At 36.3% G+C, this 18,206-nt stretch overlaps 1 protein-coding gene across 2 annotated transcripts in view; it reads left to right on the top strand.

Annotated features, from left to right (window-relative positions):
- DIDO1 (death inducer-obliterator 1) overlaps positions 1 to 18,206 on the top strand; it is a 52,293-nt gene that overhangs the window by 6,847 nt on the left and 27,240 nt on the right. The window contains exons 2-7 of one of the 2 annotated variants that reach the window (XM_086760839.1): positions 7,411 to 7,609; positions 9,356 to 9,466; positions 9,628 to 10,537; positions 10,848 to 11,166; positions 12,985 to 13,197; positions 13,754 to 13,979. In XM_086760839.1, the coding sequence (XP_086616965.1) occupies positions 7,513 to 7,609; positions 9,356 to 9,466; positions 9,628 to 10,537; positions 10,848 to 11,166; positions 12,985 to 13,197; positions 13,754 to 13,979 (1,876 nt within the window). In that variant the 5' untranslated portion in view covers positions 7,411 to 7,512. Of the gene's footprint in view, positions 1 to 7,407; positions 7,610 to 9,355; positions 9,467 to 9,627; positions 10,538 to 10,847; positions 11,167 to 12,984; positions 13,198 to 13,753; positions 13,980 to 18,206 lie in introns of both variants that reach the window. The other variant, XM_086760840.1, reaches the window with a different exon arrangement.

Raw genomic sequence — 18,206 nt, 5'->3', positions numbered from 1 at the left:
GTGGAAGGGTGCGACATGAAACTGTATTGTAATGTCAGTGGTGTCATCCCTGACAAATAGGGATTGTCAGGGATCTGACAACCTGCTGTATGTCAGGTTGTGTAATGTGCATTTGGGCTTGAAATATTGCTCTGATACTAAAAGCTACCTTAAAACTAGGTGTTGGTGATACTTTGTCCTAATTTGGCTACATAGAACTGTTCATATTTGCCTAGAATTATTACTGCTTCGTGCAGTATTTAAGAAGAGTAAACGTTTCTTAAATTAGGATGGGATATTTCTGAGGAACATGCCTGTATTACTGAATTACACGTTGCTGAATCTACATCATATACATTTAAAAGCTTGTTAATGTGTTAATTTTTAAAATGGGAATAATATATTGACTCTAGAATAAGAAGGAATTAACTGCCACTTTTAAGTTGCTATGCTAGTATTGTGGCTATATGAGATGGTAGGTTTGTTTATAATCTTGGAATTAATTTAGTGTGTTTAATGATAGCCAGTAAAGCATTTACAGATAAGTGTTACAGTTTTGTGGCTTTATTTCTCTTTCTCCTCTAGATCTAACTCTAAGCATTGAAATACTTTAATTTTATGCAAATTTTATTTTTAACATGATCTTTCAAATATAAACTTCTGGCATAAAGTCTTTGTATTTACCAGGGATGGCTGGACTTTTGACCTTGAACTGCAGCTTGTCTATAGCAGTCAAGTAGTGAGCTAGTAAATTATTTGAGAGGCCGAGGAGGAGTTGAGGATCACAACAAATTGCTTATGACTCCCCATATCCAGACTTGAGCCTTAAAACTGCTGCCTCTCAAATCATTTTTTCTCTCTTGTCATAACATTCCAATTTCACTGCTTCTTGAAAGTGTTTTCCTTCTTTCAGAAGGAAGATACTTAAATCAGTAAGCAGTGGGTATGTTTTATATGAAAATAAAAGGCCATATACTAGTTGTACATGGTCATCTGATTTTTTTTGTTGCTTCTTATGTAAGTAGTCTGCTCTTGCAGCTTTCATGGATGAGCAGATGGAGGGAACTGCACTGCAGCCCTGTGTGTACGTGGCTTTCTCCAGTGCTAGTGCAGAACCTGTTTTCCGCATTCTTAGGGGTCAGTGGATTGTACCTTTTGTCCATGGTCTGAATGGAACTGCTGGTTTATGTACAGAGTAGGTTTTGCCGTACTGACTTCCTTTGGGCTGCTTTTGCAATGCTTGTTGATGCAAGTGATTGATTTTGCTGCTGCTTAGTAGAACGAATGCCGGTTTCCCAAATGTCATCTTTGACAAATAGGGATGCAAAGTAATTTTCAATGGGATCAGTCTTCTGAGCGGGAGCAGTGTTAACTAAGCCATACCAACACTTATTTTCTTTGCATCAGAAATTATGCCCTTATATGAGTTCTCAAGCCAGTGCCTCCTTTAGAGGGAATAAAATGAGCAGTGTCAGTTGCGATTGGAATCCCTGTTACATCATTCTGGAAAGGATGCTTTCTGTCCTAGTCATAACATCCTGCAGTTTCTTTGATATTTAAGAAACCTATCCTTGATATTTTGGTTCTAGCCAAATACCTTGCATGGAGGTAGCCTTCTAATTCTGAATAAACTCACAAAAAAAAAACCAAACAAAACAAACCCCAAACAAAAGGCCAGGTACAAATCATTGTAATTGAAGCTAATATCTTATATCCTGGCACAGACTGGATTTTTGTCAGGATGTGGAGATGAAACTGGTCACTGATGAATTACACCTACTTTTAAAAGCTAAAAGGTGTGAGACTTAAGTTTCCAATTTCTTTGCAGATGCAAAGTGCATTTCATCTTCTCACTAACCATAGATTTCGGAAAGTTACTGAACCTTATGTTCCTTATATTGGCCCCTCTAGTTGTTTGAGATTTCTGTCCTGTCCTTGGACCCTGGCCATTGAGTTTCCATGATGTATCTAAAACATTAACAGGAGCTTCAATACGAAGATTTTATTTTTTAAAAAAGTGCCTTTGTTCCTCAGTCACAGTAGAAGTAAATGTTTGTTAGGTGACAGGTTGCACTGAAACAACTCATGCAGATACTACGGTCTACAACAAGTCTTAAACGTGAGGCGAACTTTCCTTTCTTGGATGCTTGTGTAGGGATGAGTATGTGTGAGATCTTTCAGAATTAAAGGCATCCTTCTGTAGAGTTCTTAGGGTGAGCAGGGAATAAGAACTAATAGCTGCCAGTTATTTATCATTTCAACTAAAGTATGCATGCAAGGTGCTTGTATAACCTCTAAATATTGAGATACCAAAATTTGTGCAGATTACAGCAAATTCTGAGAACTGAAGAGTGCTAACATCCAAGAACATGGAATAAGGTGCAATGTATTTTATCATCAAGCTGTTGACAATGTGGGTTAACATTAATGAGAGGATAAAGGTCACTAGCGTTTCATAGAGATTTCTCAAAAACCCAAATAAAATAGCTAGTAAGCTGAAACTGAAGAATTTACCTTTAATTTTGGCATAGTTTTTTTTGTACTCAAATCCTCAGATAACGGAGAAATTAAGTTATTTCTTTTGATTGTTCTTTAGTTCACGTTAAAGGTTTTATTACTAAGCTGCCTTTCACGATCATTGAGTGAAGTCTTCCAGGTTAACTGAGGCAGGGAATTCTTAATGCAGTTAAAGTGATAAATTCTGGAAAAGACAAAATCTTTATGCAGTCAGTCTAAAAACATGAAAACAAATAAAAGGGGAAATGTTGGTGTTCTTTAAAAGCTTTGCTCTGTCATCATCAGATTAAGATGTTATATTAAGGCATCTTTAAGGGCTTAATGAAGTCAGCGTCAGCAGATCCAGGTGTCTTCAAGCTGCCTGTCCGGCAATTAACATCTCTCAGCTTGTGTTACTGCCGTAGACAATCTCCCTTCCTTTTTGCTGGAGACTTACAAACTGTTGGGTTACAAAGATGCCAATAGATAGCAGTATGCTTTCTTGAGGTTCTTTCTGAGTATGAGTGACAACGTATTTACAGAAAAGTGGAGTGAGATTACAAGCTTTCTCTTTTTTTTTTTTTTTTTTAATTAATTAATAAGGACATATTGGAGGATGAATTTTTAATGTGTATTGTGTGTTTGTGAGCAAGTGGTACTGCAGTATCAGGATCTGGAGTTTGGGAATATCTTTTCTGTCTCTTGCTAGATTTGCTGCTGATACTGCTCTGGAATTTCGTCAAGCCGTGTATACTGAAAAACACACAGGTTTGCAGTAGTTAGAGAATCCGTGGGGATGCTGAATGTGAGTGATGGCTCCTGTAGTCTTAGAGAGTGAGCAGCCCCGTGTTTTTTGGGTTTGTCACTGCTTGAGAATAATTAACCAAATTGAAATTAAAACCTTGTGACAGCTTTATGATTTTTCTAGGATAGGACACTTGTGTCCTTCAATTGTTTCTGGTATTTAGGTCCAGGATGAATTCAAGTGCCTAACTTGTTTTGGGGAAACCGGGATGTTTTACCTGCAAACTAACGGGAGGAAAAACCTGAAGAAATGTTTTCTTGGCTGAATATTCTTTCTCAGGAGATTGTGCATCAGCTTTATACTCCACTTCTAGTTACTGTTCTGTTTCACAGTTTGCAAGTTTAACACAGTGCATTGATTGAGGGGGCAGTTAATGAAATGCTGCTGGCTAAGAACTGGTGAGCGCTTGTTGCACGGGTGGTGGTACGCGTGTGTTCAGTAAGACAGCAGCAAGGTGCTACACCAGCTTGGCCTGCTTAAGGGGATCTTGTTCTCCATCCATGTTCCTGCATGTCTTTACGTTAGTTCTGATGCTTTTTTCTTTTTTTTTCTTTTTTTTTCTTTTTTTTTTTTTTTTTTTCAAATCCTTTTGGATCACTCTTTGGTGGGTTAATTTTCTGCTGGATTCAGCAGCTGAGCATTTACTAAGGAGCTGGGTGACTATTTCTGTGGCAGGGGTATGTGGGTGGATGCGGCATAGGCTGTAACTGAGCACGGGAGAAGAGAGCAGGACAGTAGCAGCCCAAGTAGTGTTAGGGTTGTACTTTGTTCTTCGTAGTCCATAAACATGGACTTAAGCACCGTGAATCCTTTGTTTAATGAGGCCCTGCTGTGTATGTTATATAACCATTTAAGTCAACTTAAGGTTTGTATTGGCAAAGCTTACTACCTCTGTGGAGGAGGGAGAGAATTTTCCTTTAAGAAACTCCTGATTTGTGTTTCTGACTTTATTAAAGTCAGTCTTAAAAGCTTACATGTTTTCACAATGGAGATTGCTTATCACAGAAGTTCTTAACCTAAGAAAACCAGAGGACTTTTTGAATAAGCAGCAGGATATATATTTATTATTAACATTATTTTGCCTTTGTGTCCCATCATTTAGAGATTCTTGCCTCAATTTTTTCAAAGGTACATAGTATCCTTTCTAAAGGTATTTTTGTTCCAGATAGAACTTCCATTTTCGGCAGTGTGGTTAATGTACTGTATTAGGAAGAATAAGGGCCGTTCAGTTCCTTTAAAACAAGATAACCAGTTTGCTGCTTCAGCTTACATTTATTGTCAATATCACAGCTGCAATGGAATAGTTAACTTGAGAACAAACCGAACAAAATGAACAAAAAACCGTACTGAATTGGGAAGAAAAACAGATATTTGAAGACTCCCAAAGTTACCTTATGTTGTAGTAAATATTTTTGCAGGCAGTCAGTAGAACGTTTGCTTAGAAATGCCAGCAGGGCTTGCTAGCTGTAAAAGTGTAATTGTGATTTAAGGCTTTGTGCTTTTATGTTTTTATAATCTTTGATTTTTCAATTTCTTTTAGGCATTTAAGTTTAACCTATATTAAGATGCAGTTCTGTAAGAGGAGATTCATGTAAAATAAGTTTGAAACTTACTCTGTTTTTCATGGGAAATAATTTTGACAAATTGGGGGGAGGAAAAAATGGATATACTAAGTAATAATAAGAGGAAACCAAACATTTTGTAGCAAATATAGAGGGTCTGCAATTTTAGTGTTTTAAGTGTACTGAATTTTTACACCTGAAATTTGAAATTATTTTAAAATTGCAGTTCTGTTAAAGATTTTTTTTCCTGTAGGTAATAGATGTAATAATACAGATAATAATGAGATAACATCTAATACAAAAAGAAAGCATGATTCTTGTATAGAATCTCTTTGTTTTCAATTATTATTTGTGTTTTAAAAGCTATTTTATGTTAAATCAGGGTTGTAGACTGTGCAGCCTTGCCACTGAGTGGGATATGGCTAGCATTGTAAAATGTATTATGATGTTCAACGAGCCAGAATGTCTTCTAAGAAGAGAGGATGCTGATTCTGGTTTTGGTGATGCCAGCTCTGTGGCTCAAACGTAATTGTAAAGAGTGTGTTGCACACAGGGCCTTGAACGCACAGATACATAATTGTGCACTGTGAACACAATCCTCTAGACAATTCTTTTAGTGTGTTACTGCATAAATTATTAAAATAGGGTGTACTTTTTGCGTGTTCTAGACGCATAGTTTGTTTTCATAGTTTAATATTAAGAGTTGAACAAGAAGTGATTAGCTGACTTTCCCTCTTCCTTCAGGCATATCACTTAAAAATTGCATGATGTGTGATCATTTGGAGATTCTGAACAGGGAGATTGAAAGGTTATTACAGAACAGCAGCATGGAAGAAGGCACTTTAAACTCAGACTGTCTTCAGCCATCAGTGACTGACTCCCTGGATGTAATCACTGATTCAGACAATGGAGCAAAATACAAATTAGAGCAGGTATTCAATGCCATGAGATATAGCACTAGGATCTTTAGACCTAATTAGTTTTTTCTGTTGACTTTTAAGTTTTTCTCCTCTTTTTGGAGTGGGAATAGTTGGCCAAGGGAAGGAATGTAGATAATGTACGTTATCCCTTATAGAGAAGGTACAGGAGAAGGAAGTACTGATTTGAATCTAGCTATATATACTCATGGTTGTTTTTTTTTTTTCTAATTCCGCTTTGCCACAGTCATGCAAATTTTGAGATTTATTGTTCATGAAATAATAAAGTGATCCACTGATTAAAAACATTTTTGGGAAGGGCTTTCTCTTTTCCTCTCTTATTTTTGGGATGGCGACATGGCATTAGAGAACACTTAGAGATGATCATTGCTTAGGAAGTAAAAAGTGCTTCTGAACAGCAAAGATGCTTTAAGAGTTGGAGGCTTGAGAGATTGGAAAAAAACCGATGTATTCTTTAAAAAGAAAAGTCAGACAGTGTGTTGGCATGTCTATGAAGGATTATGTAATCACTCTTACATACAACGTCTCCCCCCCCTGGAGTGTTAACAATCAGTTTTTACTCCTTTGAAAGAATTATTAATGTTGTAGTTATTTCCTGCAGTTCCCCAACATTTTTAATTTGCAGAATGCTGACATGGAGAGTCTGTGTCCAGTATTGTTATTCTGTCTTCTGTTATTCTTCCAGTCCGGAAGTGACATTGTCTGTGTTGTCCATCTGGTCCTCCTTTTCTTCCCAAATGATTTTCTAGTGTTCTAGTTCAGTAGACTACTTCAGGTTAAATGCAGACATTTCCTACTGATTTTCAAGCTCAGGTGAGCTGGGAAGCAGTATTGATGTTTGATTGCCATTCTGTTTGTCAGTTGGGACCCCTGGACTTAACCAAGTTGTTCTTGTTCAGATGCTTGATATGAATGCATTGTGATTTTTGAAATATTTTCCAAGGCTTAATCTTTTTGGAAATGTAGTATTCTTTGTATAATCTGCTATCCTTGAAATAAAACTTCTGAAATTTTCTGTGTTGTAAACCTTATTAGTGAAAGGAACAGTGACAAGGAATGTTCCTTAGTTCTGAAGCTCAGCTATAACGACTGAGTAGCCCCTTGGATTTAAATCCACAAGGCTGCAGATGTCCGCTGTTATGAAATTTAGTAGAAACTGGTGAATCTCCCCTGCCGAAACTTGGGCATGCTGATGGGTTTTAAAAGCATTTCTGCCTTTTTCATTGCACAATAAACGCTTATTAAATTTCACTCTCAGAATGCTTTTAAATACTGTAAATGGAATTGACTTGTTGATTAGTTTCTTACTGTTCTTAGAAGTCTTCATGGACTCTAAATGAATTGACGAAAGTACAATTGTATTTTGTCTTTATTTCAAAGGTCTCAGCTGTTGGTAAGCTGTGGAGATGGTACTGCTTTACTTTGACTTTTCATTCCAGTTTCGGTGTCTTTCTGAAAGTAGAAAACTGTCAAAAAGGCAAAATAACAGAAGTTACTTTATAATTTAATAGAGGCAAAACAATTACAAATTTATGTATCCAATAGTAAGATAAGTTCATAAATGTATCAGTGCCTTATTTTGTCTCTTTTTTTTTTTTTTTTTTTTTTTTTTTTTCTTCCTTCCCAGGAGCCAGCAGGAAAAGGAGGACTGATAGTATTTGGTCCTGTTGACCACTCAGAGACTCAGTTTGGCGCTTCTGAATCAGGAAATTCAGCATGTGCTGGAAGGATAATGCTGAATGACTCTGATCCTTTGCTGCCCTCCTCTGGTTCTCCTTTACATTCAGCTGTGCAGGAAGAAACCATTCGAACTTCTAATGCTGTGTCAGGTAAAGCATATAGAGGACATTGAAGAGACTTCTTATTTCTTTAAATTTTATTTGGAATTTAAGTCTCAATTTGAATTGGCTCTACTTGTAGCTTTTAACATATCTTCCTCTTCCAAGGTAAACAAAGATGTAAACTTTAAATGTTTTGACTTGTTCCCTTACTTCCATTGTAGCATTTTGCTGATGTGAATATAATTTTAGTGTTGTTTAAAAAAAAAATAATTATATATATATATATATAGTTAGTGATTTATTTTTTGAGAGGACTTAGTGGAATTTCATGTTGGATTAGAGCAGTTTCAGCTTTTTACCCGTGTAGTACAGATTTAAAATTCACTTTTTATTCTGACTGTAATGTTAAAAGTAATCAATTACTATTTAAATTGATACTCTGGAGTCTGCTACTTTAACAGCTACACTTGTAGTATCTCACTGAAATGACTCTTAAGTTACAACTTAAGCGTTAATTTTTAACGTATCTAGATGGCTGCTTATGTTTCCATAGCATTGACAATTGCATTTCTGTTTTAACGTTGTTAAATGTAATAGTAGAAAGCAGAGGAACTGTGCTATAGAGAGATCGTGTTTGATATGGCAGGACAGTAATGCAGTTGATGCAGTTTACGAAGTAAAGAGACATTTATCACCAGTGTACACTGCAAGATTTGGAAAAGTTTACTAAAGGATGCCTCTGAAAACTTGTAGCTGTAGTATGTACAGCTGTCAGAAATATCTTTGATTCTTTCAACAAGTACTGTTATTTAGGAATTCTGTTAATGTTCCCTTTTACCTTACCTGTGTAATTCTTGAACCAGGAATATGCATGTAACTAGTCCAAAAACATACTTGAGAGGAGAGTTAGGCAGTTTCTTGTTCTTGAAACACTATTTCTGTTTACCCAATTCATTGAGATATACTTAGTACTGCATATTATAGTTTCACATGAGCAATATAATTGCAATGACTGCAAAACGTAGTTTCTGCATTCATTCAGGAGAGCATTTACATGGCATGCAACTCATTTGAAACATTGTACCATGATGTAATACTGACTTTAATACTTGTTCAAACCAGGTTATTCTGGAATTGCTTAAAATGCAGTCTCGATTTTGTATTTATTTCTGTCATTTGCTTCTGTCTTCTTAAATAAGAGAGTCTCCTAGTACCCTGGAAAAGACACTTGAGGAAAAAAGGGATCCTGGTTGTCAGAACAAATTCAACACCCCCACACCCCCTGGTTACAGCTGTGATAGCTGGGGGTTCTTTGCTGGTTTTTTTTTGGTTTTGGGAGGGGGGAGGTGTTTTCATTCTGGTAGATCATATAGGCTGAAAACCTTTTTGTAAATAACCATGTCAAGGAGCAGCCTTTCTCAAGTTTAATTCATTGCAGATAATTTTTTTTGTTGTTGTTGTCCAGAATGATGTTTAAGAAGATTTTTTTTTTCTGTGCAGTTTCTTCTATCCAGTAAGCCTTACTTTTACTGGTCAAAGGAAAGAAATATCAGAAATCCTAAGGCTGTTTAATAAAATTCTCAGTATAGTGTTCAGACCCCTTAGTACTTTGTCTTTGAAGGAACTCAGTCAGCTTTTTGTTGGTATTTAGTGACTATTAGTGGCTTGAAATTCAAGCTAAGTATTTTGCGTGTTTCTTACAAAAACATAATGAGATTAAATCAGAATATTTAATAATTAATAAGGCTATGAATATTTTTGAATTTGAGTTTTCAACCTTATGTTTCTCTTCAGTGTTTCAGGGTGACGACAGTGGTGAGTGTACTATGGAACAAGCTGTAAGTTCACAGCCAGTGCCATTAGAATCTGAGTCTAATACTGACAACATGGAAAATAGCTCCCCCGGTAAGATTCCTTCTTTTTAAATTGAGCAGAAAATACGGTTATTTGTCCAGTATGTGTGTATATACATATATATTATCACAAAATAATCCTATGTTGAAAAAAACTTGTAAGAAAACCATCTTCCTTCAGTACCAGTTTAGTAACTATTCCCTTGTTTTTAGCATCAGTTTTGGATGAGAAAGGGGAGCAAAGCAATGAGGAGGAACAAAAAACTATTAAGCCTACCAGTAAAGAGTTCAGGAAAACCTGGGGCTTTCGAAGGACTACAATTGCTAAGCGAGAAGGTGCAGGAGATGTTGATGTGGACTCTAGTGAACAACAGCCACAGCAGCAACAACAAAGCTTAAACCTCAGGCGTAGTGGACGGCAACCAAAACGAACGGAAAGAGTGGAAGAATTTCTTACAACAGTAAGACGCAGGGGAAGGAGGAGTGTTCCTTCTGCTCTGGAAGATTCAAGTGAACCAGCATCCTGTCCAGCTACAGATGCTGAAACCGCTTCAGAAGATAGTGTTGAGAGCACTCCAGATCTAAAACCTGCAACTCGGAGGATTGTCACTAGGAGTAGTAAGGATCAGAAAGACTCTAAAAGCAGACGCACAAAAGAGGAAGAAGAAGAGGAAGAGGAGGAGGAGGAAGAGGAAGATGATACTTCTGATAGTGATAGTGATGGGTTAACACTAAAGGAACTGCAGAATCGACTAAGAAAGAAACGTGTTGAAAAGAAACCTGTGCAGCTGACATTGAAGGATATACAGAACCGTTTGAGGAAAAGAAATTCAGAACAAGATCCTGCAGAAACAGGTGATGTCCAGTCTGAAAAACAAGTTGAGTCTGAGTTGCCTGTCAAACAAGAGCCTGAGACTGCAGACAGCATTGAGGTTTCAAGTCAGGTGGTTGTGTCTGAGGAAAACACTGAAGATCTTGAGGTTCAGGACGAGGTAACGCCTGCCCTTGGTGCAAAAGGGATCATAGATGAAGAGCCCGAAGAACTGCCCAGAAGCAAACCTGAGTCTGAGATTTATGACCCAAATGCACTGTATTGTATTTGTCGTCAGCCTCATAACAACAGGTAGGCAAATGTTTCAACTGAAAATGCAATGCAAGTAGTTGGAATTTTTCTGTGATGAAAAACTAAGCCAAATGCTAATGCTTACTTTTTGAGTATATGTAAATAAGTTGTTGGGCTTGTTTGAAGTTCGGGAGGGGAGTTTATAACAAACATTTAAAAGAGGAAATAAACAACTGAATACAGAAATTAACAGTGAGGCAGAACAGTGTACTGGTACCTCAGCAGTGTACTTAGATCTGCTGCTTGAAATATCTGTTGAACGTTAATTGTCTTACACAGTATTTTACTGTACCTTGTTTTCTCTTCTCAGGTTTATGATTTGTTGTGATAGATGTGAGGAATGGTTTCATGGAGACTGCGTGGGTATTTCTGAGGCTCGAGGGCGATTGCTGGAAAGGAATGGTGAGGACTATATCTGTCCAAACTGCACCATTCTGCAGGGACAGGATGAGCCTGTTTCAGAAATAGACCAGCAGGAAGCTAAAGCAGGGCAAGTAAATGTGGATGGTACAGAATGTACAAGCATAGGAACAATTGAACAGAAATCTGTTGAGGACCAAGGAATCAAAGGTAGAATTGAAAAAGCTGCAAATCCAAGTGGGAAGAAAAAACTAAAGATATTTCAACCTGTAAGTGTTTTAATTTTTCCTTATTTTTTGTATTTCACTGAGTACATTGAGACAATTACTTACTTGTATGGCTGTAAATCTGACTTGGTTTTTTAAAGCTAAGTATGAAACTGAACAAGCTGATAAATATTATTGTTTAGCAGAAGTTGATCCATAGTTCTATCAGTACACAAACTAAAACTAAAAGTGTTATTTTTTAAGTGGGGCATTTAAGAGTTTCATGTAGGTCTAAGGAAATGCCACACTACATGCTTTGTGCTGTTCTGCCCTTTCTAAATACTGTTTTGGAAGTCAAATAAGAAGAACTTCTTTTAATTAAAATATTAGAGTTCCAGACTGGTTTGTACTAGCTTTGAAATAATCTTGAACATTTTTGGACGCCTCCCCCCTCTGCACCTCTGCCCCCGCTCAGCTTCTTCACATCTTCTCTTCTCTTTTTTTTTTTTCTGTTTTCCCCTTCTTAAATACGTTATCGCAGAGGCGTTATCACGGAACATTCTGCTACAAATCGGCTCGGCCTTGGCCAGCAGCGGGTCCGCCCTAGGCCCGGCCGAGTCCACTGAACAAAGGGGAGCGACTTCTAGCAGTTTCCTACAGAAGCTGCCACCTTAGGCCCCCCCTTACTAACAAAACCACGACAGAATGGAACTGCTGTATTTGTATTTGGCAGGTGGTACTACGTTTTGAGAGACCTGAATAGTCAAGTCTGCCTGTGTTTTAGCCCATACTGTCGTAACTCAGTTAAGATCTCTCCATGGCTTGTATAAACAAGCACCGCTCCCTCGCTGCAGTATTTCCTGCCTGTTTTAGGCAAAAAAGACCATTGCTATTTCTTACGTTGATGTGCTGAAGTCACTCTGTGTTAGGGCAACTGAACAGCTTCATAATTCAGTTTATCTGTTCTCTTACACCCATATTTTAACCACTTTGAGAAAGACTGCTTTTTGTTTCTGTCCACAAGCACCTGTAGCTGTAGAGTTTGTTTTGTGATTAAAACTCATAGAAATTGTGTAAGTACAGACATCAATGCTGAAAGTTTTGTTGCAATCATCTGAATAAATGCCCTTAATTAGGGCATTAATGACAGCTGAGTTAATCTGAAGTTTGTGGTGCTTCTTAGGGAACAAGAATTGATACTTCTTTCTTGTACTTCAGTTAAGTCTGTATGTGATGTAAAAGTATTAAAGCATAAGCTTAAATTTGTATGGGAAAATTACCAAGCCCAGGTTTTATCAGACCGCAGCAGATAATGCTGTCTTACTGACTTCTGGGAAAAAAATAAGCCACACTATGCAACTTTTTTTTTTTTTTTTTTTTCTGTAAATATTCCTGAAAAACTTAATTCTGGTAATAACAAATTGCAGTTTATTGGTAGGGGAGAGGCTGTCTAGAGCTACAGTAGTTCCAAGTGTTAGGTCAGTTGGAACTTAAACGCAAGGTTTAGAAACCTTGCTCTTGAGAAACCAGTTCTGCATTATTGAGATTTCTGACATGATGTGGAGGATCACAAAAAAGGATTTGTGTGCTTGTGGGATCTGAAAATTTAGGAAACCAGCCTCCTTTAGTTCACTGCTAGCACACTTGAAAATACAATATGTTCTGAAAATAGTGTGTTACAGGAGTGAAATTCTTACATTTGTTTAAGTTGTTTCTGTTATGTCGTGAATGAAAGTTGTTTTCATGCTGGCAATCATGCAAGTCTCTAACAGTCATAGGTGTGGGCTGCACATATGATATGTAAGCATTTCCTCATGTTATACAGGTATGTTTCTGTTGTTTCCTCTTTGAAGTCTGAACTTGCTTTGTTTCAATCTCTAGGTAATTGAAGCCCCTGGTGCATCAAAGTGCATTGGTCCTGGCTGTTTTAATTTGGCTCAGCCTGATTCTGTGTATTGCAGCAATGACTGTATTCTCAAACATGCTGCAGCCACTATGAAGTTTTTAAGTTCTGGCAAAGATGCAAAACCAAAACCTAAAGAGAAGATCAAACCAAAATCTGAAAAACCTGGCCTGCCAAAATCTCAACTGCAGGTAAGCTTATGCTCATGATCCAAAACAGTTGTCCTGAAGCACAGTGGCTTATTTCTGTGCTCTTCTTTTTGAGACAAATAAAATTTTAATTTCATTCCAATTAATTTTACCTTTTTAAACTCCAATTTACTGGAGTTTGGGCCGTAATTTGGAATTACTGTGGATTGTGAACTAATGTGACTGCATTGTATGTGTGCTTTGGAAAGCAAAAATATGAAATCAAAGCCTTTTCCTTTTCCTTTTGAAACCACTATAAAATGGGCAGTAGTTTTTCAAACAAACAAAAAACCATCCCTCACAACTTGATGGCAAATACTGTTATTTTGAGGTGGCTTCTTTACTGTTCTCTTTTCCTGAAGTCACAATGAGTATTACCTTTGCTTTATAGACTTGAATGTGAAATTACATCATTTATAGGAGCATATTTCTAGGAGTGCATTTATAGGCGCTCACTATAAAAGAAATTTATGTACATGTATGTAACTATAGCTCTGCTTGTTTGTCAAATGTAATACATTTTATGATTATTAGTAATTGAGCTTCTTTAATCATACAGGCAGGTATTAAGCCTCTTTCAAACCAAAAGAGACCATTTCCTGAGAAAAGAGAGATGAATATGAAGACGACTGTTTTGACAGCTGCCAAGACAGAGGCAAACACTCAACCTATCGCTAAAGAGCCAGCAGCAGAACACAGCACACCATCCTGGGCAAGCGATCATAATTACAATGCTGTAAAGCCTGAAAGGACTGCTGCCATTTCATCTTCACTGTTGTTCAAATGTATGTATCGCATAGGGATATTCCTGAGTAATCATTTACATTTTCTTTGAGTACTCATCCATTCTTGGCTCTGCAAGACTAGGGAGTTTAGGAATTTTTTTTTTTTTTTTAATATGGCACCAAACTACTTTTTTCCACCTTCAAAGATTCATACACAGAGATACATACAAGTGGGAGACACTTTTAGAAGTTTCATTTGTATCATATGACAGTTGTATGATTAAGAGCCTATAAATCTACTCAGCTGATTTCTGGATGAAAACTACATGATTAAGCTTTTAATTTTTTCCCATAAAGACAATAACTATTTCTAATCTAGAAAAGGTAAGTATTGATACATTTGTGTTAAGTTTTACAAAAAGGTTGCAGAGTGTACACTGTGAGTCAGCAATTGACTGTACTAATTTGAATTGTATTTTTGTAATTTAGATTTGGCACCTGTCTCTCAGGTCTTGCATTTTCAGTGCCAGTGCCGAGAATGAAATCTTCAACGTGGTATCCAATGATACTTTACACTTCTGCAAACAGCTTTTAACTGTCAAGTATATCCAAGTTCTTCCTACTGCTTTTCTTCCTTACATGAAATAATTTAAGGACCATTCTTTAATTTACTTTTAAGTTTGGGGGGAGGCAGGACTTTTTTTTTTTTTTTTTCCTTCCTTCCTTCCTCCCTTTCCTTCTTTTCTATTTATATGTTCATACTTCACACATTATCCACACACACAAGAATACATCTTAAGTGGATATTAGGCAGAGGTATTGCCTTGCATATTTTTGCAGGTTTTGAATAGCATCCTTGTAACTCTCAAAGGTAAGTAAATACTGCTTTGTAGCCTGAACAAGTCTTTCTGCTAATGACATTTTTTGATTGACTCCAGCAAAGTAGTTTTATAATGCAGTGGTGGAATTTCAGATGAAATCTTGCATTTCACATTTACAAAACACAGGACCTGGTGTCTTAATGTTTACTCATTTGAAGATTAATGAATTTAGAAATTAAATTCTCACAGCTTTCTTAACCATACTTCAGCCGATTTTACATTTTATGTTCAGAAATAAACCTAGTTATTAGATACTTCTATAAGGTGTAGAGTAACTGGTAAACTTATAAATTATCTTTTAAGATGAGATTTTTTTTGATGTAATTTTTGAACACAGAGAAGCACACAGTAGACTTACTAGGTATATTTTAATTTTATTTACCCACATCAAATGTTTAAATGGTTATAATTTTTCCCCCCATATTTTTGTTGCATATTTTGTTACTTGGGCCCAGTGCCTTTTTTATACTGAACTCTGAAGATACAGATTTTTATAAACTTGTGTTTTTTAAGCTCCTGTTTTTGTCAGGAACAGTGTTTTAAACATAACTAAAATTAGGAAATATGTAAACAAAACTATAAAGGTTATTTTACGTACCAAATTTTTATGACACTTTTTATCTCATAATGATATAACTTAAAGTGTCCTTATTGCTATAGGTTTTTTTTTTTCCAGGAGACTGGAATACAGATTTTGAGGCACCAAGTTTGGGCTTTTTTTTTTGAGGAGGGGTTGCTCTTAAGTTTTACCACACTGGAGGTAATACAGATTTAACCAATTCCAGTAGAAAATTGGATTCCTGTAGCTAAGTTGTCAGATGGGTTCAAAAATATGTGTATATACCAGACTTTAATAACCAATAGAAAACAACCTCGTTTGTGTGATGAAGAATTCTCATATCAAATGCAAAGAAGAAATTCAGATTGCTGTATTAAGGTAAGTTGTACTAATGTGTGGAGGCTCTTTCCAACTACTAAATTCCCAGGTAAATTGTTTGTGTATTTCTGAAAAAAATTGTCCTGCCTTTCAATTGGATGGATTTGATCTGTAATCTTCCTGAGAAGCTGCTGTTGCATCAGCTGTGAGAGTATTCTACAAGATTTTCTTTATTTAACAAACCTTTATGTGCTGTTCAAAACATGAAGTTACAGCATTGTGGAAGTTTCTTAGAGTCCTCTTACTTCAAGTATCTAACAGTTAGAACTCTCAGTCTGAGCTAGTCTGTCAACAAAAACACCTTCAGTGGACAAAACATACAGTCTGCTTTAGACACTAGTCTTAGAACAAAGTGACTCGCTGTTTAGAAATGCTTATTTCTGAACATTGATTATGAAAGACATTTAAGATTACTAGTTCAGACATCTAAGTGTCTAATGTTTGGACTTAGGGTCACTTAAAGGAGGCTAAGGACAGGATTCTTCCATATACACTGTTTCAAAATACAGCCTGCATTCTTCTAGAGCTTCAAGCCATATCGTGCAAATCTGTATTTGTGACTTCAATTCAGGAGGCCCTTTAGGAATTAAGGAAACTTAAGGTCATTAGCAGAATTACTGTCTCTAATACTCTTTTCATCAGTCAGTTTATCATATTTCAGATATGGATTTACTTTATATGTTTACTCTGTACTTGTAAGATACAAGATGATTTCATTGTCGCATATGACAGTTTTATTTAGTAGCAAGAAGAAAATCAAGCCACTCTTACTGGGTGAGAGGGGCATATAGTATATTTGTATCTAAACCCTGCCACCAAGCCCTCTTTTATCCTCCCAACCTGTTTTGCATTTAAAAAAAATATATTTGGTAGTAGTAATATGCAGTTGTATAGAGCAGTGATTTATCTTTTTCTGTTACACCATTAGTTCGTATTTCTTCACTTCCTAATTTTTTTTTTCTGTAGCTTTTTTGGGGATGAGTTAGGGCCATACTTGGAAGTGACTGTACACTAAAACCTGGAGCCTGATCAATGACACTGTCTAACATCTTGATGTTCCCAGAGAAAATAATCCTCTATTTGTCCTCAAACTTGCTTTGATAAGTGAATATTAAGTACAAGTACTTTTTTTTAAAGTTGAAAGTGGTATTTGAACTACACATCTAAGTAGAGGAAATTAGGTATGTGTCACATTCCCTTTCAGAAGTGTTACTTTTAATTTTGTTAGGAAAATTGGTATTAATTTAACATGCAGTGCTCAACTTTTATGTTGAATTTCAAAAGTAATCGTAGCTTCCAGATTGATACTAGTATATGGATTGTTGAGATTTAGGAACATTGTTGTTCAGAGATACAAGTTGTGACAGAAATCCTGAATTTGTCATGTGAGCTAGTGTTAATTATCAGTATTTAGGTCATATCAAAGGAAGTGTAAAATTCATAGCAAAAGCAAAACAGACTCTTGTTTATCTAGTGAGATCATCTAGGTGTTTATGGGGAAGCACCACCCAAAATGATTTCTGAAATATTTCAGACTAACATACATCTTAAAATAACAGGAGGCATTATTTTTAATTATACTGGAAGAGGACAGACCTTAAACAGCATAATATAAACACGTTTTCCAGAAAGAACCACAAAAGCGGTTTGCATCCACTGCTTATTTGGCTCTCCTGAGAGCTTCTATACTTAAAGTTTCACACTAATTCATATGATGTATTGCATTTGTAACAGTATTTGTCCATTATATTCACTGCTGCCCTGTAAAAAGAGTGTAAAGGAACACTTCAGCAGTATCAGTGTAAGGATCTGAAACACCTGATGTCAGGTTTTCTGCTTGATAGAGCAAAACTTGAAAGTTTTTTTTTTCTGTATTTTTGCTGTTAATTGTCAAATAAAAGCAGCAAACCAGTAGTTTTAAAATAGAAAATGAATCCAAAAGGAGAGGAAGAAGATAAACGTTTGCAGTGTCCTAATTTTTAAAGCACCCAGTTATTATGTATACTAAGTACTCATCAGTGCTCCAAATTTTTGTTGAAGTTCAGCTGACTTACCTTGTCATAAAAGAAATACATGAACCGATAATTTACTCAACTCAGATGCTGAAGCTACTTAAACATCTTAACTCCGTTTATTGATAAAAGCAACTGAGTGCACGATAGAGTGAAGAGGGTTTATTAGATTAAAAAATAAACATTAAATGTGTCTTTTATTGTTCTGTGGTAGAACTTCCTGAGTAAAAGGGACTCCTTTGTCACACCAAGCCACTAAACTTCTGTTTACTTTACTGTGGACAGATAAATAGTATGTAGCTATCTATTACACTATCTTATTTGGCACTGGTGTTTCATAGAAATCATTAGTGAGTGGGACTTCAAAGGGGAAGTGTTTTATTAAGATAAAAGCATGATGTTTGTGGTACCTCTCCTGCTTTACAGCAGTGAATTATGGAGAGACAACGCTGCCACC

The sequence above is a fragment of the Chlamydotis macqueenii genome, chromosome 16, assembly GCF_036417535.1.
Source record: "Chlamydotis macqueenii isolate bChlMac1 chromosome 16, bChlMac1.mat, whole genome shotgun sequence".
Classification (NCBI taxonomy): domain Eukaryota; kingdom Metazoa; phylum Chordata; class Aves; order Otidiformes; family Otididae; genus Chlamydotis; species Chlamydotis macqueenii.
The sequence above is the reverse complement of the archived record's forward strand: the minus strand, read 5'-3'. Positions and strand labels throughout refer to the sequence as shown.